This window comes from Triplophysa dalaica, chromosome 13 (assembly GCF_015846415.1).
Source record: "Triplophysa dalaica isolate WHDGS20190420 chromosome 13, ASM1584641v1, whole genome shotgun sequence".
Classification (NCBI taxonomy): Eukaryota; Metazoa; Chordata; class Actinopteri; order Cypriniformes; family Nemacheilidae; genus Triplophysa; species Triplophysa dalaica.
In genome coordinates, this window is record NC_079554.1 from 15,488,919 (window position 1) to 15,516,447 (window position 27,529).

The 27,529-nt window shown below is 37.3% G+C and overlaps 1 protein-coding gene across 4 annotated transcripts; it reads left to right on the top strand.

The window, feature by feature from the left end:
- Window positions 1-1,317: 1,317 nt before the first annotated feature.
- scml4 (Scm polycomb group protein like 4) lies at window positions 1,318-26,266 on the top strand. Of its 4 annotated transcripts, XM_056765113.1 has the most exons (10): window positions 1,318-1,635; window positions 7,198-7,438; window positions 14,232-14,458; window positions 15,688-15,814; window positions 19,343-19,543; window positions 20,569-20,703; window positions 21,215-21,415; window positions 21,985-22,188; window positions 23,083-23,288; window positions 23,555-26,266. In XM_056765113.1, exons 2-10 carry the CDS (start codon window positions 7,234-7,236, stop codon window positions 23,678-23,680), a joined length of 1,632 nt encoding a protein of 543 aa, XP_056621091.1. In that variant the 5' UTR covers window positions 1,318-1,635; window positions 7,198-7,233; the 3' UTR covers window positions 23,681-26,266. The 4 variants fall into 4 exon arrangements, with proteins under 4 accessions (XP_056621091.1, XP_056621094.1, XP_056621093.1 ...); XM_056765116.1 differs by lacking the exon at window positions 7,198-7,438; XM_056765115.1 differs by lacking the exon at window positions 20,569-20,703 and having other exon boundaries at window positions 23,143-23,288; window positions 23,555-25,413.
- Window positions 26,267-27,529: the final 1,263 nt, after the last annotated feature.

The following is a 27,529-nucleotide window of genomic DNA, read 5'->3' on the forward strand; positions in this document are numbered from 1 at the left end:
TTTTTTGTTACATTAACATACCCTGATGCAATTTAAATGTGATTTCATTTTTAGTCTGTCAATTTGCAAGCTGCAAATTTCTGCAGCTTTAACTGAGGCTCAAGATAACAGACTTTTTTTAATGACATATTCAAACTGAAATTGCAATATCTTGTAGATTGAATTAAATGACAGCCAGTTGTTTTCTAAATGGTATAAATCTACATTACGTTGAGAATTATCTGAGCCCTAATACTTGATATTTCTGAGTGTTAACACATTGTAAAGTTAATAGTTATCGACAACTTTCGTCACTGTTTAATAATTGTGGCCGAGTATGTAAATTAATGTATCGAATCAACTTGAGCTTACCCAACATCAAACTTAACGGTATATGAATGGTTATGTACCCTTTTTTTAAAGGAGTTATGTTGACCACAAGCACTCGAAATTCATAGATTTCAATGCTAAAAGCGGAACAGGTCCAGGATTTAAATCGAACATGTTCGCACATTTCTCATTTATTTCCCGTCTGATTTTAAATATCTTTGTCAACAACAGGATCACATCAAAGCACAACGAACGTGCAGAATTAAAATAACAGTTTATAGGGAATACATTTTTATTTGGTACAAAATACGTTATTTAGGAACAACTTGTGAAAAAAAACTAAACAGATATCAGACCCGGAATCATCTGTTGTGAGTTTCTGCAAGTTGGAAAAACATTTCAGCTAAAATCAGAGGATGACCAACACCAGCAACAACAACACCAGCAAATGGGCTTTAAAACACGGACTGACCCGTATTTTCTTTAAAGGAATTCGCTTAATTCAGCCTATTTGTATTTCTGGAGTGTTCACTTTTGCAGTTGGACGAGGCAGAAGAGGTTTATTCGGCCAATAGTAATTTATGTAATTGAATTGTAATTTATGTTCATATTTAACGGAATAGCAACTTTGTTAGGTGTTTAAAAGTGAAACAAATATATATGTTTTGTTGACCTCGTTTTGTATGGGCTTGTAGAGTCGATGATGTTTTTACAGAATAAAATGACAGCTGTTGACGCAACAATAACGACGGGTTCTCTGCATTTTCTTACATATGAGTCAAAGGACAATCGAAACACCATTTTAATAATCGATTATTATAAAATCGCATAACTATTGAAAATTTTATAAAAGAATGTATTTAAAATAGCGTCAAATCGCACGCAATTCACAAACCAGGTTAATTATGGTTATTAAAGGTGGTCTTGTTCCCAAACCCCGGAGAGAACTCCGCATACGCAAATATACACAGGGTTAATGCAGACAGTATTTCTGCAATAGATTTTTTGGGAGGATACAGTCGGATATCCTGTGTGGGTGTTTTAGTCTACATCGTTTTGCATACCTAGGCATTAATACACGTTTCGCCAGACGCCCCCGTGTCTTGTCATTTAATTAGATCCCCGGGGTGCGGATCAGTTTGGCACCGTGTCTAAGTGCGAGTGAAACCGGCTGTGTATTTGCTCCGGGAACACGAGCCTCGGTGCTCGCGCGACTTCACTTCTGCACCGGCGGCGGGGGAAGAAAATCGAGTCCGCAGTCCAGCTGCTACTTTTTGGGCAAATTGTTCTGCAGGACTGTGATACATCTAACAGACCATCGCAAAGGTAAATCGGCGATAACCCTTTTTCCCGAGGGATCTTTGCTAATCTTTTTTGAAAACGCGTGGTTCTTTAGGCAAAAATGAATTGGCCACAACAGTGTTGTTTGGATGGGGTTTTACCGAGATTATAGGCTATTATAACTGTTATAACTTACTGTTCGGTACCGGTCGTTCCGTTTAACATGCGATCAAATGGACAGTATGTTAAGCAATATCGGTCGTGCCTACTTTTCTTCACGAGAATCGCACGCATGTCATTTACATGTTTGGTTCCTTAATGTAAAACTGAGACGGCGTTTATAACACCGAGTAATTACTAACAATTAAATATTTTTAAGGGAATCATTTCCCAGTCTAAAGCACACATGAGTGTTTTTGTGAAGTCACTTTGCTAAAACACTGATTTATTTAAGAAACATCGTAAAGTGATAAGTTGTATTAATAGGGTTGTTTACCTGTTACCTATGTGATGTTATGCTCCAGTGGGACGTTACCTGCCCCACCTTAGTCGAGCGCTTGTTTTGTCGGCGATTTCCCTGAAGTCCTATGGGCCTGCATTTCAGTCATTATGATAGTTACAAATGTGATAAAGGGATTTTAATTGTTGTGATATATATCATTTATTTTAGAGGAGTATGCCACTCTTTGGACACACACACACACACACACAATGGGTTTACGTAATATAAAGCAATTTATTTGTGTGTTTGACGGACATAACATTACTATTATTCGCGATTGTCTGAAACTTTAAAATCATACCTGATAGTAAGCAATGTGGGCTAATAATTAATCCAAAACAAGTAATGTTTTAGAAAGAGCAACTTCAGAGGTTAAGCACACTTATGTGCCTCATGTGAGGTGTCCCCCCTTCTCTCTCTCTCTCTCTCTCTCTCTCTCTCTCTCTCTCTCTCTCTCTCTCTCTCTCTCTCTCTCTGTCTCTCTGTCTCTCTCACACACGCACGCACGCACGCACGCACACGTGCAGTGGTGTGTGTGTGACCAAACCCTGAGGCACTGTGTCAGGGTGAATAAGTGGATACACACAGTCTTTATTATTAAAACAAAATAAGCCACTGGAGGTGATATGTGTGTGTGTGTGTGGTTAGAAAAACACGGAGCACTTTGGGGTCATGCAAAAGCAGCCCTGCCCTTACACAGTTTATTGTATGGTCCATGTGAGGAAATACCTCACAGATAGATAAATAAATAATTGTCTGTTGACCTTGTGTATCAGAGATATCAGCAGGATATTGTGGAAAGCACAGTCCTTCGAAATTCACACTCCTCCCTGTTTTGAAAATGGACCTGAAATAAGACATGATTGTGGAATAATGGACCCAGAAGTGGCTAATCTTTTTTTGGAAGGCTGAGTGCTTTTCCAAAGCCCGATGTGAGCTTGGCAATTTTCTGAAGTGATTCTTGAGGGCGTGATTACGATTGTGATTTAGCTGGGTGAAATTTCAGATGCACCCCAAGGTCATTTAGATGGTCTTCGCCAAGAATCCTTTTATTTAAATGTCTGTTTACAAGAGTTTACCACCACACCTGTCTATTCGGGACATTAAATTGCATCTTCACTTGCTATTTGCCCCATGGCTTGGCCTCCATTTTTCAACTGAAGTTGCTTAAATATGTCTCCTATTGTGGATGCACAATCTGTAAAGCCTACTTTAAGTGTATGTAAACTGAATGACATCTGCAAGGAAATTCAATCTTGTGGATTTTCTGACACAGCAAGCGGTGACACTGACAGTAATTCACTCCAAAATTTGCTGGGTTAGCTTCAACCCATGGTTGGGTGGGATAGAAACATTTGTTTGGTGTGATTTAACTCAACAATTGGAGTTTGAAAATCACCAATCATCAAGAGTGTGTTTTTATCACAGATGAAGTCAAAATAAATTTTATTTGGGTTTTTTGTTAAAGCAACTGGTTAAGCAGGTTTTACTCTCTCCATTATTCAACTTTATGGCCCATTTTAGATTCCTCATAAGCCCTTTCTTAATTTTGGCCTCCATTTAGATATTTTTGCATTTCAAATGCCTCAGATTACTTTGCATTTGAAAGCATTTTAATATTTCAGTTTGATCATTTTGTGTATATGTTTCTTGGTGCATGCAAGTGTGTGTGTCTAAGTGTGAATCAGAAGTGAATTTTAATGTTGAAATTCTAAATGTGTCTGTGTCTCCGATTCTGTCTTTTGCAGCTCAAGTAATTTCTCAAGGGGGCCAAAGCCTCTCTCAGCCTACAGAGCGCAAAGGCAAATATGAATAAATATGATAAAATATGGATGAATGCTAATAAAGCACCGTCCAAGTGTGGCCCTCACTAAAAGGATTATGTGGAAGGGCAAGACATTATTACAGGTCTGCCGTGAGAGCAAAGCATGAAAACACCCATAATGCCTATATACATTTAATTTATTATACTGTAACTAAAGAGAGAGAGAGGGGGTGGAGGCTCCGATTGTGGCAATAGTGAACACACAGCTTTCTTTTGGAGTGATTCATTGTTGGAACCCCTCCACTGAAGCCTGGTTTAGGAAGTATCAGATGTAATCTGGCTGACAGGGTGTGATATGATTGATCATCACTGGGTCCCATTACTCCCATTAAACAGCACAGGAATGAGTCAGTATATTTGTGAGTACTCCCACCCCTTATAGAAATGACCTTGTGGATTTCACCTGTCACTGTTTTATACATTTTCTTCGACTGTTACTTTGAACATTCTGTAAGTAATTTAGCCCCAGAGAAACAAAGATGAACAACCACATCGATTCTGTTGTTAAATTAAATTGACTAATAGAGGGGCTGAAAAAGAAAAAAGGAACCTCAAAGTTGTACTCAAATTAATGAATAAAACATCCAACTTCTTTAGATCTGCAATTCAGTGCAATACTTTATCATAATTCCCACCCAAGAAACTTTCCTGTGTTTCTCCCTGTAGGAAATGTGCATACATGAAAACATAATCAAAACCTTATGAGTCAACTTTGGAAAAGATTCATTAAGTTAAAATCACAAATGTTCATTCTCATTGAGGATAGTTTTCATGAAATGAATGCTTGTATAGAAACATGGATGCCAATAAGGACAAAATGTGTCTTAGTGAAAACTGTGCACATTTCAGTTCCCCTTGCTTATTACTACAATAATGCTTGCTTCAGTTAAAAGAAATGCTGGACTGTTTGCAGAATCAGTTGTGGAGTAATGTGCCAAGACTTAAAATTCCCCATAAAGTTTGTCTCAAAGAGAATACTTGAGTTAGGTTTTATGTTAAAAGACAGGAAGAAGTAGAGGAAGGGGCTTTGTCCAGTTGACATTTTCTTGGTAAAAAAGGCCTTTCTCCAGTGCATTTTCTCCTCACAACAACTGTACTGCGTGGCATAGTCATCTAATTTGCATTTTTTGAGGAATCACTGCATTTTCATATCCACTCACTCAGAATATACCCCTTTCATTGTTGTTATTCTGAGCATGGTAGAAGTGCTTATTTATTGTTATAAAAAGTGAATGGTAAATTATACGCATTGTAGAGCTGGTCAGAGGGGTATTTTTCCCTTCCAAGAAAGAACATGAGTGCAACATTCTGCTAGAGTCTGTTATTGGGTTTAAAAGATTAGAAGTAGATACCTGAGGCTTTGCTTTATTATAGTCTTTATAAAGTTACAGCAGTAGGTGTTGTTTTGCATTTTTAGACCTTTCAGTTTTGACTATATTCTCAATATGGCCTAGAGTACCTTTATTTACAATGGTAAGCACATCATAGACGTGAAATGAATATAAATGATATTAAAATATTATTTTGTAAGTGTAATCATTCAATGACATTGTTCCAAGACGATAGCACCTAACATATAAACACAAACAGAATGTTGCCATGCGAGACAAATAAAAGTAATTGATGCAGATAGCACTTTGGTGAGAAGATGGTCACCGCTTTATTGTGAATAAATCACAGATATTTACAAAACAGCATTTAGGATCGAATATTTTATTTATTTAGACTAAAACACAATGACTGCTTTAGTTGAGACAACATTGAGGTGCAATAAGACAAGACAAGAAGTATACCAAGTAATTATCTAAAATGATACACAATTCTTTTAATATAAGTTGTTTTATATGCAAATATTTTTAATAGTCAATTTAAACACGTTGTGATGTTGTTTTAAAAAAGGTATATTGTGTAGGCAATGGTGAAATGTATGGAAAACCAGTGTAATATATGTGTATTATATATATCAGATCACCCAAGCTTGTGCAAAAACCTCATGTATGTACATAAACGCATAACAAGTTATTAAACCCTGTGCAACTGTACAATAGTTTGCCAGTGTTTGGCTTAGACAATGCAACCAGTTGTATCAAAAAGCTGTTTACAATTGCACTTAAGGACAATCTGATTGCTCAACACATTTCCTACCATTCAGGAATGATGATGTAAGTAACGGACAACCTTTGCTAAATACATTCTTGGCAAGAGTTGAAGGCATGGATGCAGAAAGTGCCAGAGAATGGACAATGTGGAACTCTGCCCAGATTCTCATGGCCACCATTCTGTTTATAGAGTTACCGTACATAGAAGTATTTGTGTGCCGGTGATGTTGTGCTTGAGTCAGCTTTGGTTTTTTTTCTGTGTACATTTGGATCTTTGCCATTAAAAGTCATGGGTACTTGGCAGTGAGACTCTCCTCTTCAGATGATTGCATGGTTCGAATGTCCTTTGTATTATATTTCTGTTAACTGGCCTCTGTTGCATTTGTCAGTTTTTCTGAAAGAGAAAGCACCGAACATAAAAATATAATGGGAAAGATGTGACAGGCACATGGAAATTCGCACACTGAGTGCAAGTCATTTATCTTAAACTTAAGTGTGTGATTCGATGCAGGGTTGAAATCCACAGTTGCCTGCAATTGTGCGTGTCAGGTAGCCTAATAGTTTAGTTATTATCACATTACAGACATTATCAGCTTGGCTCATGAATATTAATGAGGTAATATAATGTTTGCCAAGTAATTCCGATTTGCGAAAGGCAGGCTGTCCAGTGTTGAAGCAACCGGTTTGATAATTCTTGGTCCTAAAGTCATGTGGTTTTATGTGTATTTCTAATAGGAGAATGGCGTTCAGCTGTTATCATAAACAAATGTGTAAAAAGGTGATAAACATAGAATATAATGTCAAATGTAGGCAGTTTTATGCTTTTACATGCTTTGTATTTGAAGAAAAGAGTGTCCGCTCTGTTCCAGACACATGACCTTAAAACTCATATCTTAACCCGCAAATCTTAAATAGCTTTGGAAGCTATTGAATATTTACTCAACATGAGAATAGGCTATTGTTACCCTAAACAAAACAATAATTCCATTTGAGATTTGGATTTAGAAGATTAAGCTGTGCGAATTGTCCATTTTGGATACTTAGCATCCTCTGTGACAACAGTTTCTTTCCAATCTTTCGACATTTTGACCTTCAAATTCCTCAAATTATTAGTCAATGTCATTCATGTTTCATGCACTCTGGTTCAAAATTCTTTCAATATCTGTGTTTGTGTCTCCAAGTGTGATGTTTTGGTCGAGGTGTGAGTTGCTGTGGGAATGAGACTGCGTGGCAGGGATTTGGAGGATTCCACTGTCTCCTGGATACCGACCGTCCTGGGTGTGCAGAGTGTTAGGCTCCGCCTTCGCCTCGATCGCAGTGACGACAGGGGGAGGGGCCTTTGGCAACTGGTTGACCTGGAGAGAGACGAGGCGCGAAGTGGGCGGAGCTTGAGAGATAAGACACCTCCTACTTGTTCACAAAGTAAGATCTTTAATTCGCATCTATAGAACAGCTGAATTGACAAGGTGTTGTTTTGAGTAATTTTTATTACTTTGTAGGTGGCTTGTCGACTTCCCTCTTCATAATTCTTGTGTATGACCTCTGTTCGTAATTCTATATAAAGGTCAATAATTTGACATTTTACTAAATAGTCCTATGTCTTTGGGACTTAGCGAAAGCATCTTTTAGGGAAAACTGTATTTATAATATTCAGGATGTAACTATCAATAATATGAGGCATTTGTACAGTTTGACAGAGTTTTAATCATATTAAAATGAACATCAGTAATATGAGGGAAGGATAATTGCCCACAGGAGAGAAAAATAAAGTATAAGAAATGGACAGAATGAAGATGAGATCCTCAGTTCATTGTACAGGACCCTGGGCGTTTGGATTAGCTCCAACAAGATTAATGGAGATAATGTGTGTCATTTTTAATTATTGCAGTCCCTAACCTCGCGGTGTGAGAGGAAGAGAAAATCGTGCTTTTTTATTAAAATTCTTGCTTTTTTAGTATATAGTGATTGAGGAATGATAATAAAAGTGTAACATGTTACGCGTATTACACATAAACATAAATCTTTGTGCTCATTTTCACCTCGCTCTATCACATTGCAGTTTCAGGTTTCCCTTCTGTTGCTATGGCAACTTGCCATGTATGAAGTAAATAACTTCTAGCTGTTGTTTGCGAGGGGTATCACATCAATGTATGCTAGGTGTTGGCTGGAGGACTTTTCGCTTTAAAAAAGACATCTTTCTTTCTTCTTTGTTATTTTGGTGTTTGCTGGTGGATGTCTGTGTGTGAGCATGTGTGCAATCAGTGAGAATGTTTTAGGAATAATTTGCAGCCGATAGCTAAAGGGTGTTCCGGGTATGTGACTCTGAAACCAGAGTCAAAGATTAATGATCTTTTGGTTCAGCAAAAGCTTCCAGAGGCTGTACACCATTTGTCCAAGTCAAAGCAACATTCCCTTGACATATCAAATTAGTCCTTTACCACAATGTGAATTTTTGTGTGATCAGATGTGTGAAAAATTTAGCAGTTTACTGTCAGTCTCTGTCATGCGTCAAACTGGAATGTATTGTTATTCAGCCCTTGTGTATTTGACTGTTCATGCAGTTAATGTAAGTAGAAATTGTGAAGTTAACTTCAAATGATGGTCTAGTCTCACGAGGCCTAGAAATTATTATTTTTTGCCTGTAAATTTAAGAAAAATTTTTGGTGAATTTGTAATCATTTTACATAAAAGTATATGTTACATGCCATTCGTTTTGTCCTACTTTGTCATTTACATACAGTAGATAGACACACACACATGCACGAACAGACGCACACACGTGTGAAGTTGTCATTCATCTGCAGTGTTAATGGGTTTGAGATGATTGAGTTGCCACTAAAGATGAATCCATGACTTTAATTAACTTTTGATTTATTGGCTTCTGCATACAGCCATAATTAGAAATTAAATATAGCAATCAGCTGGATGGGTGAATGGCGGCCAGCTCTGCGACAGGCTGAATGGACAGTCGAAATGCATTTCATAGAGTTCAGTGTCCACTGTCACTATGTGAGGACACCCGGAAAAAATCTTGTTTCTCAGAGGTTACTCTTTGATAGCACATGAGACACTGTCGATATATGTTTCATTTACCGTAAGTATCAACTATTTAGGTATCAGTTTTGTACAAAATCTCCTAATGGACAGAAATTAGATTAAATGAATGTGGATGGCATAGCCCATGGTTTATATTTACATTTACTAATTTGGCACATTTTATAATTTTTTTCTTGAAAGAATGTGATCAAATTTGTATGGAGTTTGATTGCATACTTTGGTATTTGCCAATCTGAGCACAATTTAATGCATTGTTGAGATATACCCAAAGTGAAACTTGACAAAACGTTCAAAGGATCTCATTTTTTTTTTTTTTCGTTCCAATGGACAGTTGGGATTCTTGTCGTTTTTAGGAGTTTTATATTTTTCCTTGAAGGATTTGGTTTTCCAATTCTGTATGTGTCAGGCTAGCTAGGTTTCTAGCACAGTTTCCATGAGTTTGCTCATTGCCCTATTTGTGGTTTGCATCCTCTTAGTGGTCAGTCAAATGGCTCCCCATAAACCACTATGTCTCAGGCATGTCTCAGGATGTTACTTTTGTTATAGCATCTAACGCTGTGCCAGCATAATACTTCTAGTGAATTGCAAGTTCTTAATCTTTCTTTCTCTTCCCTGGTATTAAGCTTTGGCAAGCAGCGTTGTCATAGTAACTCACAGTAGATTATTGATCTGGCTGATGACCCATTTGATTTTTAGTATGTCTGTAATAGTTTGCCAGCGCTTGCATTTCTGTGTTCATTCTTTTTTGCTGCAATAAAGGCATGTGGTTCTTTGTGTAAATGGCGGATATTGTTTTTGTTTTCTATTTTCTGTAAAATACTTTTTATCACATTATATTTTTACACATACTAGCTATATCTTAAAACGCACAGCAAAATTGTTTGTCATTGTGATAAAGGATGTTACCATCTTAATTTTCATTGCCCTGCAAATAAAAGCGTAATGATGTTGAACTTGAATTTGAGTTCAGGCTCCAGCTCTGTTTGTTGGTGTACATGTGATGACATGCATTTGGGAGGGATTGACACTTGAGAGACAATTGGCTTGACCTCCACTTGACCTGGAAGCAGTTTATCACATGTAAGTATCCATGTGGGAGGTCAGAGATAGCTCTGTTTGACAGACAGTGTGTGGGGAGTTCCAGTTGTGTGTGTGTGAATGTGTATTTTTCGTAATGTGTGTAACCTATTAATTGTAAATAACCTTTTATGCTGCTAAAATGTATACATCTTGCTTCTTGAAGTCTTGAATGCCTAAATGGTCTTGAGGTTAATCCTTTGTCCTTTGTATCAGTGTTATACGCTGCTTAGAGCAAGCAAGAAGATGCATGACTGTGCTGTCTGTACACTCGCCAGCATGCAGCATTATGAGCGTGTGTGGTACACCCCCCCCCCATCATTCCCTCGCACACTCAGGGAGTGCTGTGCATTCCCAGCGTTCCTTTGGGGTGGGTGAGTGGGGGGCGGATTTGGGGAAGGACGGATCTTCATTCATTCGGTGGTAGGATCCACGTCAGCAGACAGAGAGTAGAGGATTGGGATTATCCTCTGATCCAACCGTAGCGTATGTAGTTAAAGCCATAATCAGGGCAAGGGTGGGTTGGCAGGTGGGTGGGTGTTGGCAGGGGCCTGCACCCAACTGTGCTTCAAATCAATGGTCAAATGTGTGCATGTGCTTCAAGGTTTTACATTGACACGTAAAACATTAACATGTTAAAAATCTGCCAAAAGACTGTTGTGTTGGTGTGTTAATAGGGGAGGTTAATGTTTTTGCAAAAAAAATCTCTTTTTTCCATATTGTGTATTTACAGTATTGCCTATTGGTTTTCGGGCGAATATTATTTTTGTGTGTGTGATAAACCGTAATTGTGAAATTTACTTGATGATAGTGGTGCTGTCTGTGTAGCATATTTAAAAGAGTACTGACGGCATCGAACACTTGGAATTATCTTAGTTTATAAAATTGGTAGAAGGCCTCATGTGATTTGCAATAATGCATTTTAATTTATTAACCCATTGACGTATTCAGATAGATCCTTTTAAGTGTACACACACAGTTCTCTAAGCTTTCATAAATAAACATTTATGTTTTTACATACGTTCTGGTGTTTAAAGCTGTGGATGTTCTTTTGGAAAATATTATTTATGTTACACGGTTATTAACTGGGCTGAATGAGGGTTTAATGGAAGTTGAGAAAATATAGGTTGCTCTTAGTATTTATAAATGTAGATTTTGATCTGTGTGTGTGTTTAGATTATTTAATAAATAAACGTGGAAATTATTTTACCTCCATGGAAAATAACTGTAATTTATAAATGTTCTTTTAAAATAAGCGAGTTAATATGCACGTGCTTCAGGTTTTAGATCTGTGATCAAACAAATGGATTTTTTATGAGTATTATTTTATAATGAGTTAAGCTTGCCCCATGAGCCACGAAAGCATCTCAGATATTCAGACTACATTTAGGCATTTAAGTCTCGATTTGCTCCAACGCTGATGATATGCTTTACTTCTTATTAGTGTCTTTAAAATTGTTAACCAATTGAACGTACTGGCTCTGTGTTTAAAAAACGAAATCAAGCCGACATTATGTGATGAAACGCAAGGTTTTTTGATGTGTTTATTGACATTTATTGTCTATAGATGTAAAATTATTGTGATAAGGTCTCGGTGCTACAATAACAAAGGCTGACAGTTGTATCAAACCCCTCACCGAAAATCGTCAAATTGAGTTTTACGCATCCCACGGATGAAAATATTTTGCAAAAACACAGCTATTTTTATTTCAAGACAGCAGCTATTGAAAATGAAAGCTGTTATTTATTTCTTCAAGTTATTATTATGTTAATTCGTCTGATTATACATTTGTTCTAAATTATATTTTCAAACAAAAAAAATAAATCGAAAAAGGTCGTTTAAGACAGCTGTTTCCACCATTAAATAGGCTATATTACCCAAATTTCACTCATTTGCTTTTGGCAGCGTTTTGGGAATCTTCACTAAACGCTGGTAGTGTAAATTATTCCGCAGGCTCCGCATCAGCATGACTATTTGGCAAAGGGAGGATGTTAGGAGCCCAGTTGCCATGACGACAGAAAGAGGACGATGTAGCGACTGCGGAGCGCGCGCTGGTGTCGGGAGCGCGCGGTGGAAGCTCAGGGCTGGCGGCGCTTTCAGAAGCGCAGAATTATTGAGGCCGGTCTGTAAACCGACAGAGGCACGGAAGCGGGCGAGCGCGGACGAGTTTACGCTATTCTTGACATTGCAGACAACGAATCCCCTCCAGCGCCGATTGGTCGGTGAGTGTTCAGGCTCTGAACATTTGTATCGTTTGCCTCTGATTTTGCTGAAAGATTGCGAGAGATAAAAAGACGCCGCGCAATGCAACACTGACTGCTCGTAAACATGAGAACACGCATGAGGAGCGGTGCTCTATTTTTGAACCTCTATTTGCAATGTTGCTGTCAGGCTATTTCTCCACGTTTTGTAGGGTAACTCTGTTTTGTGTCATCAGAATTAGTATGATGCATGACTTATGTAGCTGTAGAAAACGCATCACGATGCGTGAGAAATAGATGAACGTTATTACGCCTGGCCTGGCTGTTGCATGAGACTGAGTGAGCGCGCGCAGGTGAGTGGCAATGATTTGATGTTTAGAAAAGTGCACATGAATAGAATGAAAGTTGGGTCTTCTACAAGGTCTGTAAATAAAGCATAATTAAAGAAATAAACTGTTTCCTAATGTTTTTGCGTAATATATTACCTGGCATGTTGCTTGATTGTCTTTCGTCCAGATAACCCTTTGTGTCTCTACTACTTCTCAATGTTTATTTGTAAATACCTGTAGGCTACAGAATGTGTGCTTGTATCTTTATTATCTCTTTATGTATAGCAGAGCTTCTGTCCATTGTCTGCACACTAATAATTTCTGCAGAATACACTGCACATGGCATGAGGTTTATTATGGATCTTTCACTGGAAAATAATATGAAATATATATAGCCCTTCAATATTGTAATGCATCATACTATTTTTTTTTAAAGAAAAACATCTATGATTATATCCATGATAATACAAAATAAACAACAATTATTTTATGTTTAATCTGTTGTTCATTTGTTTTTCACATTACTTATATTAAATAAACAGAATTAAACAAGTAAAAGTAAATCATATTTGTTAACATATTTATATAAGGTTCTTACATCTATTTTTGTTCAAAATGATTGAATCTTAATGATTTCATTGATGCTTAAAGGCTGAGAGATGATGGAGTTGGAGGGAATACTTTAGAAAAGAGGAATAAGTCAGGAGACTGTCTGTCAGGGGCTGATCTTGAGGCCGGCGCCACCGCTGGAGGGGGAGGGGAGAGAGTGAATGAGGGTTGGGGGAGGGGGACTGGATGAGTGAGAGAGAGAGAGAGAGAGAGAGAGAGAGAGAGAGTTGTAGAGCGGAGGATAGAGAAGATGCTTTTATGTGGCTCAGTGTCTGTTTCCTCTGCACAGTGCAGGCCACCTTACAGCTTCACTATTAAGCTTTTGTTCTTCTGATCATTCGTACCGGACCAGTTCCGGATTCACAAGTATGTTTCTCCAGGGCTTTCTTAAAAATTAATGATGGTTAATGTGCCTATGTTTTATGCATTTTTTTATATATTTTATTTTATCTAGATGGTTTACTACAGGTCTTGTCTGGGTCACTGTTACCATAGCACGACAGCTTGCTGTGTTCAGTTGAGGGTTTTTTTTAACACCTTGGGGCGTTGTGGCCTTTTCTCCACATTTTAGTTTCAGATAAATTTGTCTGTAGATTAGGTCAAAAAATTGTCATACAGTCTCCACAATTTTTTTTGTTTGTATGTTTTGGTTAGTGGGTGTCAAAGTGTTTGAAGATGAGGTTTGTGTCTTGTGTTGTGTTACGCAACCTACACATCAGTCAAATGAAGCCATTTTCCACTTAAATTTCGACTTTATTTGCAGTACAAAGTGTTTAAACACAAGACCAAATATCAAGCATAGTCTCCATGACATAAAACAAATCTAATACAAGTGTAAAGATTCAACAATTTACCCCTAACGTTGCCAAAGACACCAAGAATGATGAAATATTCCCGTAAATACACTGTTGAGCATTTCTTTTGTTATTCTTGTGTTGTAGGTTTGATGAGTATTCTTCCAGCTGCATCGGTTCAGTCAGGGGGCGGAGAGATGCAATCACCTGGGGCCATTAGCCCCTCCTTCCTCCCGCCTCCAAGTGGAAAAGTTCCAGGCCGCAAAAGGGGTCGTCCACCCCTGAAAAGGCACCCGGAATATCAGAGTCACTACCCAGAATCCCTCCCACCCATTAAAGTGCCTAAGAAGAGAGGGAGGAAACCTGGTTTTAAGGTCAGCAAATATGATCGTGTTTGCATGTCCATTTATATTTCAGCAATGAGCGTGTATTTGTAGGTCACCAGTCATCAGCACAAAGGCCTCCCCACTGTTCATGCCATGTGTGTTAAGTTGGATAAAAGTGTGTGCCAAATGCACAACTCGAAATGTCATTAAGCGGTGCATACAATCTAGACTGTGGACGTATAACACTGTGTAGCTGTATATGGGCAGGTCCATGCACAGGTCTTATGTTGACTATGCAGAGAACGAGTGTGTTGCACTTTGACGGATGTTTCTGCAGTCTGCTGCTTTTCAGTTATTTTTAGCATGTGTGCCTGAGCACAGCCTCATAATGTTGCTCATGCTGATTTAAAGAGTAACATGCTCTTTATGAGTATGTTAGTGGATTAGCAAGAGACTGACCAAAAATACATCCTTACATCAATGAATCTTATAGTTAGAGCTTTTCTAATAGTATTGTATAATACTGTGGGGTCCAAAAGTTACAAAGTCTCGTTTTGGGAATAGAGGAAAAAATCTAACATTGTGACGTGGACCATGTTAATGTATTGGTACAAAATTGTCAATGTTTTATCTTCTTATGATAATAAATTTTGTTATTATATTTGAAATTACATTTGCTAGATTAAATTTACTAAATTTTTTTAGGGTAATTATCAAAACATATTAAAGGGAGAGTTCATCCCAAAAACAATTTCTGTCATCATTTACTCTGCATTTACTAAAAAAATATATATATATATATATGTAGTTTCCCCATAAAATTACATATGATTTTTGACCGTCAACAAAAAAGTTAAATTTCATAAAATTACATTTTTATGGACATAATACATGAACAATTATGTTTTCTTAATTGTGTGCTTGTAACCAAAGAGTTCATTGACCTCCATAGTAGAAATATTTACAATGGTGGCCAAAAGTGCCCCAGAACTGTTTGCTTTCCTACTTTTTCAAAATATCTTCTTTTGTTTTAAACAGAACAAATACATTTATAAAGCAATTGTCCTACTATTCTAATTAAAGGTGGCCAAGAACTGTTTGGTTATAAGCATTTTTCCAAATATCTTTCTCTGTGTTAATCAGAACAAAGAAATGTTTACAGATTTGGAACAGCTTGAGGAGTAAATGATGACAGAATTTCATTTTGGGTGAACTGTTCCTTTAAACATTTTATTACATATTTACAAAAATCTTTACAATATATATTTAAATTACAGCTAAAGTCACGCCTGATGACACCTCTGGCCATCTCACCTCCCAGCAGCACACCTGAGCCAGACATGAGCTCAATCCCACAGGATGCTGCCACAGTCCCCCATTCAGCCACCTCACAGGTCCTCACAGGTAACACACACGCAAACACCTGAATATGTCCTCTTTCACTCAGTGCATTCTGAAACATTAGCATGCGGAACCCAGAAACTATATCGAGGACAATAAAATGTGGGAGATGGAGGAATAACTATCCTCTAAGGAATTGCATCATGGCTCAATGGCATCCCATCCTCTTTTTTATTGCCCAGTATTGACTGTATTTCTACCCATATATCTGAATTATGGTAACTGTTATTATAAGATGATAAGATGGAATGTGTTTCACAGGGGGTGAGAGAGGACCACTGTCTCTATTTTTATAACAACCAGACTAGATATCAGTAATTGAAAACAACAATACCCGTACCCCAAGGGATGCTCGTTCATAACTCAGGAGACTTCAAAGGGCTACCAGTTACATGTACTGTATGTTTCATTTAAATCAGAAGTGTTTTTATTTTTCAAATTTTAAGGAGAAATTAAAAACAGAAGAAAAACACAATTGTTCACAAACGTTAAGAATTACAAGTTACGATGCATAGTGAAGATTTTATTTTACACAGCCTACACGCAAAATCATCATCTTTGAGGTCAGGACCCTGTCGTCTGTGTGAGCTATCTCCCAACTGGCAATTACATCCATCACCAGAAGGAGAGAGAAGAGTAGTTACATCTCTTATTTTAAAGGTTAATAGGTGTATAAGTCTCGAGGGACATTATTTGAAGACCTGACTTATCTAGCCGTGGAGACATTATCTTCTAATTTGTCTCCGTACTACTGGAGATATCATATCTGTCCACCTCTTAGCTCTTCGGTGGCAAAATCTTATTTAAACAAAATATGAATTTCAGATTGAAGTCACATCCTTTTAACTGAATGCATTTACAGCTTGATCTAATCAATAGTTTATGTTCTGCTTTGCAAATTTAGCGGAGACTAAATGTATTTCCATTCCTCTTAAGGCACCTGTCTGGTTCTCTGTGCTGTTCCAAATTAAACATGAGAAGCTGTGATGGTATGGCCGAGGTCGCCTTTAGTTCTGAAAGCTTAATACCTTTTCTGTAGGGAGCAGTTACTGAACAAGAGCCTTTTGTCTGCCGACCAAGTTTCTGAACTTTTATATCTTGTGTAGTGGAAAGTCACGCTCACACTTCTGTATTTTATTAGAAGGTATTACAGGGGTATTCCACCTTTATTTTAAGACCATGTTCATTTTATCGAGCTTCACCGGTTCACCCTAATGCTTCATAATGTATAAAAGCAGCATTTATTTCTTCAAAAAGACAAAAAGATATGCCAATGCAGAACTTTCACTGTAGATTAAAGGCATGGTTCACCCAAAATACAAATTCTGTCATAATTGCCTCACCTTCAGGCTGTTCCAAATGTGTATAAATGTATAGAAGATATTTGGGAGAATGTCCGTAACCAAACATTTCTTGGACCCCAATGACTAGGCTACCATACCCAAATCACTTTATATGTTTTTGTTCTGTTGAACAAGATATTTTGAAGAATATAAACCATTGTCATTTTCCCTACTATGGTAGTCAATGGGGTCCAAGAACTGTTTGTTTACAAGCATTTGTCCACATATTTTTCTCTTTGTTCAACCAACCAAAGAAATGTATGCAGGTTTGGTACAACTAGAAAGTGAGTAATGACTTTGGGTGAACTATCCCTTTAACTGGATAGTTTCCAAATACAAATTTAATAAAAGTACTTCACGCTTCTCAACCCCTCAGGCAGTGACACACACACCCTTGTGTTACAAAGCGTGTATAATTTGTAGGGGATATGTGTTGTGGGGGTCGCAAAGGGAGTTGTTTCTTCTGCTGGTGGGGGTCATGACCTTGGTGACCCGGGGTCATTATTAGCTCCTCTGCTGTGTTCCGAATGATGTGTATGTGTGAGTGCACATATATCTTATATTGCCTCTCTTGAGTGTGTTGAATTTTCGCCGTCTGCAAACCTACATGTCTGGCATCTTGGTATGAATGATCTATTTTTAAGCTCGCTGTGTCTTATCACCTATTTGTGGAAGCAGTCCTCCCCGCCCCCCGTTCATTGTAGACTCGATCTAGTTACACACTCTCACACAGACACACACAGCATGCACACGCTGCTGCCGTCTATTGTTTTGCCCATGGGCGGCATGGTGAGTGTGTGTGACTCCCGGTCATAGCGCTTCTGTGTGACAGACGACGAAGGAAATCCCCCAGCATGGCGATCTGTCAGATTAAAGCATCCGCATGCCGCAGACGAGCGAGTCAAGTCAGTGGGGACAGATTGTGTGGGAGGAGCGGGGGTGTGTGCGATTGGTGGATTCTTACGCACACTCTTCTGTCTGGCTCTTTCTTCTTATATTCCTGTGGCAATGCATGGGAAACCTAAACGGTGCTTATAAAATGAGTTTTGCAATTATTAGAAATTGAAATATATAAATTGATTAGAAGGTTTATCACTGGATTATTTCATTCAGACTGATCTCATGGGGATTGGCAACAGCAGGAGTGCAGTTCACAAATTTGGAGCAGAGACCAATTTCCTGAGAGTTAAAATGTGACCTGCTGTTGCCGATTTCCAGCAAGATTGTGTTGATTTTATCGAAGGCGCAAGCGTTTTAAATGCACAGCACACGGCATTATGGATGCCTCAGAAATCTGAATCTGCCAATAGGGCTTTTTCTTTTCTTGCACTCTTTATTTTTCATGCGAGTCTTTCATTGCTCGTCTCTTGAGTCCCGTGAAATGGATGTGGATCTGTTGGAGTATTTCTTAGAAATGAAATGCAATTCCCCCTTCACAACCTCCAGAAACGATCTATAAATGTGGCATCAAATATTTGAAGGTTCCTTTACAAATATTTAATTGACGGATTTAAATGTGAAACCACAAGACATTTCGAGTGTCAATATGGAAGCTGTGCATTGCGTCTCAATGTACCGTGTGTGTGTACATTTCAATGCAGACATGTGGATAGTTTTTATATATCAGAGATTCATGTTGATGTACATCACTGCATGTCATAAAAGACATATTGTAGGCTTTGTATGAACTGCTGAAAATGCTTCTTTTTAGCATATTTTGATTAAAATTTAAATTTTCGCGTTTGCTTTAATGACAGCATGCGCTTGAGCTGTCATGGACAAGTGCACAAGTGATTATCCATGTTATCCCAGCATGATTTGACAGTGTTCCAGAAAGCATCTAGTGTGCTTTAATGCAAGCAAAGAAATGATAGAAATAAAATGAATTAATGAGTATTTTTATGCCAGTTTGCATGGTTGGCTTACATTTGATTATTCACTTAGCACAATCTTAAATATTTGTTATTTTCATGTCATTAGTTTTCTTTGTCTTGCATTTTTTTTTTTTTATTTAATCGTGTATAATTCATGTTGTAATATTATATTACACTATTAAATTTATAGACTCATTTAGCATATCTGGGACTAAAGATACAAAAAAAAACTAAACAAAAAAGAAAACTTTCATATTGTTCTTATCTGTTCCAAAAATCTAAAACACTTTTTCTCTCTTTCCCCATTTCCCCAGTCTGTATCTATGTGAATAAGCAGGTCAACACAGGCCCTAACCTTGACCGGCAGAAGGTTATGCAGCTTCCGGATCACCTGGGTCCAGACAGGCCGTCTGTGGTGCTCCAGCAGGCTGTGCAGGGATGCATTGACAGTGCGTTCCAGCAGAAAGCTGTCTTCACCTTGCTCACCGAGGGCTACGGGGGAGAGAAGATCTCAGGTATTTTCACACACAAACGCAATGTCCACATACACATTTGGGTTTATGTGTTTTATAGGGACTTTTCCATAGACCTAATGATACTGTACATACAATAGATGCTATCACCTAAACCTACCGCAAACCAAACCAACCTTTCTGCATTTTTACAGTGTCAAATCAACATTATTTAGTTTGATTTTTTTTTTTGACCCTCGTGGGGACCACTACATTTTCAAAAAAAAAAAAAATGCTGTCATTTTGGAACCTTGTATGTTAAAATTTGCTGTCTTTCAGGGAATGGGACAAACACGCAACTTTTTCAATGATTGCATAATGTGTTGTCAAAGTTGACTAGCACTTTTTATTATTTTTATCGGTAAGGTATATGCAAAACCTATCAAATATAAAGGGTGCTTTATGGCGAAAAATTAAAATCACGAAATATGGAGATACAAGGTTTCAGAAGGACAGCAACGATATGCTCTTTTTATTACAGTGTTTGTATTACTGTATTTACATTGTACTTTGTAATATTACTTATAAGGTGTATGCGGTTTGGCAATAATTACTTGTGTAAATGAATTATGAAGCTGCTTTTAATAATGCATTTTTACTGTAATAGTAATTCATGACAGCAACACTTTACAAACAACTTTGTCAATTGAATATGTGTTTTCATTATTTATGAGTATATTGAGAAATTATCTTTGATACACAAAACAATAATTGGCACAATCTTATTTGGTATTAATAATTTTTAACAATGTTTTACATCAGTATTTTTAGGTATCATTATCGCCATCCATTAAAGGGATAGTTCACCCAAAAATGTAAATTCTGTCATGAATTATTCACTCAAGTTGTTCCAAATCTGTATAAATATCTATGTTTGGTTAAGCACAGAGAACGATATTTGGAAGAATGCTTGTAACCAAACAGTTCTTAAACCCCATTGACTATTTAAATTACAGTGGTAGTCAAAAGTGCCCCAGAACTGTTTGCTGTCCTTCATTCTTCAAAATATCTTCTTTTGTCTTCAACAGAACAAAAAAAAGTTATTTTTCCTACTATGGTAGTCCGTGGGGTCCAAGAACTGTTTGGTTACAAGCATTCTTCCAAATATCTTTCTCTCTGTTCATCAGAACAAAGAAATTTATACAGATTTGGAACAACTCGAGGTGAGTAAACGATGACAGAATTGACATTTTTGGGTGAACTGTTCCTTTAAAATACCCATGTCATTTGCACCAATAACAGTAATGCATTTACATTTATTAGAATAAACATCTCATCTCATATTTGAGCTGAGTCCAACGTGTACATAAAATATATAACACTATAGCAACAATAAAAACAATAAAACCATCAATATATAGACAAACAAAAACACAGTCACTGTTAAAATAAAGTTTATTGTATTGATAGTTTCATCTGTGTTTGTTTGTTTATTATATTTAATTTTAACATATTTAAAATATATATATATTGTTTTTTATTAAGCATATTTATATATTTTATATTAATATTTTATCGTATATTAATTGTATTAAATTAAACCTATTCAACACTTATTGATTCTTTGTGGCGGTCTACCGGAAGTTAGGTTTGTGCTACATAACATTTATGTTGTAGCCGCTGAAACGGTGTATATTTCGTCTTAACCTCAAACATTATTTCTTTTCTCATCAGCCACATTTGATGGTAAGCAGCATCTGTTGAGCTTGCCAGTGGTCAACAGTGTCGGCTACGTTCTGCGCTTCCTCAAGAAGCTGTGTCGAAGCCTGCTGTGTGAGAACCTTTTCAGTGACCAGCCCATCGCCCCTTCATCATCTCCTTCCTCGTCCTCCTCCTTCCACACTGAGAAACACTCAGACGGACAGCCCAAGTCAAGTGCGTACTCCTTCAATTTAAACTGTAGTCTACTACTCTACTCTGACCTGCAATGGTCACCGTAGAGTTTTTGATTTTTTGATTTGGTTCCTGGATTATTGGGTCCCTGCTGCTGTCCAATTTGCCCTTCGGAAAATGCAGAGGAGGCCTTTAGTGCTAGTTGAGCTGTTTAAGTGCCAGTGAAGGGTTGAGTGCTTTTGTGAGTGGTTTGAGTGTTCCCCCCCTCTCTCTCTCTCTCTCTCTCTCTCTCTCTCCCCCCCTGAATGTGGTTTGGCTGCTCTAGAGATTAGAGCATTAACATCAGTATGACACAATATTGTGCTGCTCGGCTACACAGTCAAAGCTTCTGCCGTGATTTAATCCCATGTCAATGGTTAACGTGGTTATAGGAGGACAACCCACTTCAGAGGGTGCCTTCATTTCTCATGGACACTGTGTTTATATATGCATGTAAATTGGTTTAGACCGTGCAGGCCAATCAGCACTCAAGAAACCAATGAGTAACCTGAGCCAAATTAGGCCCTTAAATGCATTATTTTCCCTAAATTGCTGTTCTTTTTGTGCAACAGACTTGATGATGGATGATTACCATGGCGATTCAATGGACCCCAAGCGCTATTCTGTTGACCCCAGTGACTCTGCCTTTGGTGCGATGTCCTCGCCGTACACGGCCACCAAATCTGCATACGGTTTCCGTTCCGGCCCCACCTACTCCGGAGGCGTGTGCAGACAGGCGGCCAGTCCCAGCACATTCCAGGAAGGAAACAGAAGTGGTAAGAAAGGAAACTTCCACTTTAAAAGATACAGCAATACACTCTTTAAAAATGTGCTTAAAAACAGCTATGCCATTGAAGAGACATTTTTGGTTCCCCAAGGAATTTACTTATTTCAAACCTATTTCGAAAATGTTGGTAACCAAACAATGGCGGTACCCATTCAATGCAACCATTGCTCGGTTACCAACATTCTTCACAATTGCTTTTGTGTTCTGCACAAGAAAGAAATGTTTGAAACAATTATGGGGAAAGTAAATCATTATAGAAATTTCATTTTGGGTAAACCATTCCTTTAATTTACTTATTTACTATAAGAAAATTGGTGACCGAACAGCTCTGGCTCCCATTCACTTGCATTGGTTTTGTGTCCATACAATAGAAGTCAATGGGGGCAAGTGCTGTTCAGTTACCAACTTTCTTCAAAATATCTATTTTTGTTGTCTTTAGAAGAAAGTTCTAGGGTGAGTAAATGATGACAGAATTTTCTTTTTTGTGTAAACTATCACTGTAAGTACATTTAGGTAAATGGTAAAAAAAAATGTAAATAAGTCCATTAAGTAAATTAATGGTATAGTCTACCCAAAATGAAATTCCTCTGATAATTGTTTTACCCTTTTATCATTTCAATCATTTCTTTCTTGTGAGTAAATGATGACAGAATTTTCTATCAGAAAATCATGACAGAATTATCCCCTTAGGAACCATTTTTTCTTATTATTTTTCCTAATTTTCCTTAAAACTGTATTATTCAAATTGTACATTGTTTCTCAGAATTTTAAAAGAGAGATGCACAACAATGCATTCTAAATTCAGATGTTCTATCAGATGACTAACCTTTTTGTATTTTTCTTCCACGTTCATTTCTGTTTTATTCCCTATACAAATAAAAAGGCATTCCCAGAATTAACCAAAACTATATCCAACCTCTCAACTCGATATCTCTCTACCCAGCCTACAGTCCATCTTCAGAGGGAGGGGAAGCAAAGCCCCCACCCAGTAAGGATCCCTCCAGATGGAGCGTGGATGAGGTGGTGTGGTTTATTAAAGACGCAGACCCCCAAGCTCTGGGCCCACACGTGGACCTCTTCAGAAAACATGTGAGTTTTATTGCCACATTCATTAACAAATTCAAACAAGTACCATGTGTCGAACACGCTATCACATCATAAAACCCTGCTTAGGTGAAATGCTCCCTGTTTATTATATTACATTTCAAAGCAGTTACAATGTTTGCCAAATCATCATGATGCGGCTTTAGCGTACATGTACAGTTGCTTTATATCTTAAATATGTTGACAGTAAAACGTTATCTCGAGTGTTTAGTAAGCATTCTGATGCGGGCATTGTGTGATTATTTCTCCAGGAGATCGATGGAGATGCTCTTCTTCTCCTAAAGAGCGATATGATCATGAAGTACCTTGGACTTAAACTGGGCCCTGCTCTCAAGCTCTGCTACCACATCGACAAGCTAAAACAGAACAAGTTCTGATCTGCTTCTGCAACACCATTTACTCTACACACACACAAACAGATGCACCCACAGTATTTATTCTTATGACACACCTCCAGCCCAGTCCCCGTTCTCTGGTCAATCTAGCTAAAACCTCATTAAATGTCACTTATGTTGTTTATTATTTTAGGATGACCAGAGCGTTTCCTTGTGCTTATATCATGCATACAAGCATTTCATTTGCACTTGACATTGCTCTTAACACAAGTCCTCTCAGCTGCATTCTGGGATTCAAGGGATTTCTCCACAAGCAAGAGACCAGATGAAACTAAAGTGATAATGCTCACAAATCATTATTAAAATGGATAACAGACAGACTCAGACTGTGCATAGAGAAATTGACTCTGTCTAAACCTTGTGAAATTCGGACACCTGCTGGTGAATATGAGGCATCGCAACTCCATAAAACAACCAGGAATCCTTCAGAGATTGATCTCAGAGACAGATCTTCTTCAAAGGTGGAAGACTTGAAAGATCAGTTATAAACATTGTACAGTTATTTCTTTTGACTGAACAGATACGCACACCGTCTTGTCAGGGTACCTCATGAACTTTGCAACCAGCAAATCACAGGCACAAGTAAAATGGACCAGACTACATCAAAGCCTTGGAATGCCTTTCTGGCTACCAAAGTCTGAACTAACCGGATACACTACAAGGCAGTTACTTCTCACAGTAATACACAACAGGTGCTGTTTCCCAACCAGCAGGTGAAACAACTATAAACCGCAGTACTGAAGCAATGGTTTGTTTTGTAAAGTGGACCAAACACAAGAAGAACATCACAGAGAACTTTTGCATATGTCCATCTCTTAGAGGCTTCATTTTAAAGAGCTGCTCTTATACCACACACAATGTCAGCTTGTGGCTTGCTTACAAAATCCGTCGGCAGGTTTTTTGTGTACATTTTTAGATAAACATTTTTCACTGTGCTTATTATATGTGGTTTGAACCGACTGCCTTTCATAAACTTACAATGTTTATTTGAACACACAGAGGTACTTTGGAGGTTTTCCTCCGATGTTGTTATTTTAACAGCTGTATTTCAATGTTTCAAAAAATCACTACAACTTGCCACAAATGTGCGAAAGAATCATTTTTCTGAGGCATTTCATAAGTTATTCTGTTCATACTTTTTTACAAACAGAATTCAGAATTACTGTTTTCCAGACAGATAAACATATTAAGTCTGATCTGATGATGTCATACATCTCCCAAAGTGGATTACACCCAAGTGTACAATTTTCTGTATCCGAAATCACATGTAAATATTATAATTTATGTCGTAGTCACAGATGCAATTTCATATGTTAAAGAGCAAAGCAAAACAGTATAGGTCCATTTAACATTGTGTAATCCGCTCCCAGCAGGCTTTGCTGTGCTTGACTTCATTGTTGTACATTTTACCTTTAAAGCAACGGTAATGCTAATTTGTGCATCTGTAGAAAATCATTGTCTATAATTCTGCACGGGGAGGCTGTCTGAATGGTCTGTTCCTGTTCCTGTTCTTTTAATCGTTTTTTTATGTAGCTTTCATCGGAAAGTTCCCTCTGTAATAGATCTTTGAAATTAAAAATGTGTACGTGAAGAATCAGCGAAATTTAGGGCAGAGCGTAATAAAAGGAATTCAATTGTGAGCTCTTAAATCCAGTGGCACTTTAAGAAGTCGGGGTTCCCTGGAATTTTAAATAAAGTATTAATTTTTTCCTTGTTTCATTTGTATCGGAATAATAGTGTTTAACTGGCCCTGACAGAGGTGTAAGTTCAAGAATTGTAATAAAGAGGTTTTAGAGCTTCAGTCATTAAGTAAATTTGTCTTTAGACATTTTATTGTGGAGAGATGAATAGTGATGAATATCCAAGTCTAACCATAAAACTCATGTATTAGCTTTAAAAGCAGACCGATATTTACTTCTACAGTACAGTACTGTACTTGCACGGTGCATATATATTCTTCATTTTAAAAGCCCTTAAACCTTTTAAAGTTGTTTGCGAGCACTCATTCTATGTCTTCACTTTATTAAATCCTGCTTCAAGTAGGAAACCTTGACACTTTCATAATACTCTTTAATACATTTCTGGACAGTTTGTAGTTTATGACCTCATGCAGATATTCTGCTGACATTGCCTGACTCGGATGTTCCTGGCTACAAGAGAGGTTTTTAATATACTCTTTTGTTCAGATGTTTTTCTTGTCAGGTTTGTGTATTTGCCTCCACGCCATGTCCTTCTGTGTCATTTTTGATATAATGGAAATTGTAAGTGTACATTTATGAATGCTGCTCTTGATGATGTCCCATGTGCGGTTGTTTAAAGAGACATTTGTAAACTCAAGTTTTTAATGAACCTGTGTATAGAGGGACTACAACACGGACCATTCATGTTGGTGCTATAATATGACTGTATATTTAAAAAATAATGATTTTATGCATACAGTTTGCTTTCTTCGGTTTGGCTTCAGTGATGTGAACCCTTGTGACTGAAGACAGACTCTGCATTGCATGTCTGTCTGTGAGGTAAAATAGAGCATTATGAAAGAGTCAGAATAAAGCATAATGGACACTATACTGTATTTGTAGTTTTGTAAATGGCTTTACTGTATATATAAGTTAGTTTTGTCCTTGAATCTGATTTAATGAGAGGTTTTGTAAGAGTGCCGATATACAACCAGCGCAACCCTGGGATGTTTCACTGTTTTGTATCGCTCCACCACACAATACTGTTGTAATGCCTTTCATTTTAAGTTAAATGATTTTATCTGCTATCCTGCTCCTCCAGTACATTCTCAGAAATTTTCCGAGCTATCATTCGTTGTTAGTTTTAACTTGAATTTTTACAATTCTTAATGAAGGTTTGAACCATATTTGAGATCATCCTGAAACTGTGGCATAAGAAAGCTCTACAGACAATCATTTGTTTTTGGATAGTCCCTGCTTTTTCCTTATTTAAATACTTTTTTGCATGTTGTATTACTCCATGATAAAGCACTTTAAACCGGTGATAGCCAAAATCCACATTCAAATGTTGCAGGATGTACTGTATAATATTCACACATTCATTGCTTATAGAATATACAGAATATTCAGACGCCTTTTAACTGTCATTACTTAATTAAGCATTTACATTATGGGGTTATTTCCCCATAATTCAAATTAATTTTATGGCATGGTCACATATTTCAATATTATTGTCACCTTTTCTGCTACTTTTTTGTTTCTATTTATTGTCAACATGATCATAACGCAATCTGCTAGGTCAGTGGGTAAACGAAAAATATTTGTGATAAAAATGAACTGAAAAAGGTACTTCAGGTTCTTAAAAATCTGAATCCTACCCAATTGTATTTTTCTACCCAATTTTATTTTTCTCTCATATTGTAGTTTTGCTTTAAGAACATGTGTTGATGCATTGGCTGTTATCTGCGTCTAGGTGGCACTGTTGTATTGTAAATGTGCCATATGCTAAAGTCTCCAATTTCACTCTTAGCTTAAATGTTTAAACTGCTTCCAAAAAACAACCCTTATATCTCTGATAAACCACAATATTGACTGCTGCAGTATACTAAATATCAGCAATCTAAGAAATCACATTTTGTGTTATGACTTCACAAATAAATGACCATTTATTGTACCATACAACTATTTTAATTTTATTGAATTACATTAGGCATACTTGTAATAATGTTTTATCATTTTATTTTTAGGCTAAATAAAATAAAGAAACAAAGAGCCCGCAGACAAAGATTCCAAAAAACATTTAGAAAACCAGACAGTTCTTTCACTTAACTCTTTTTGAAATGAAGTGTCCTTAGAAAATATAAGCACTAAC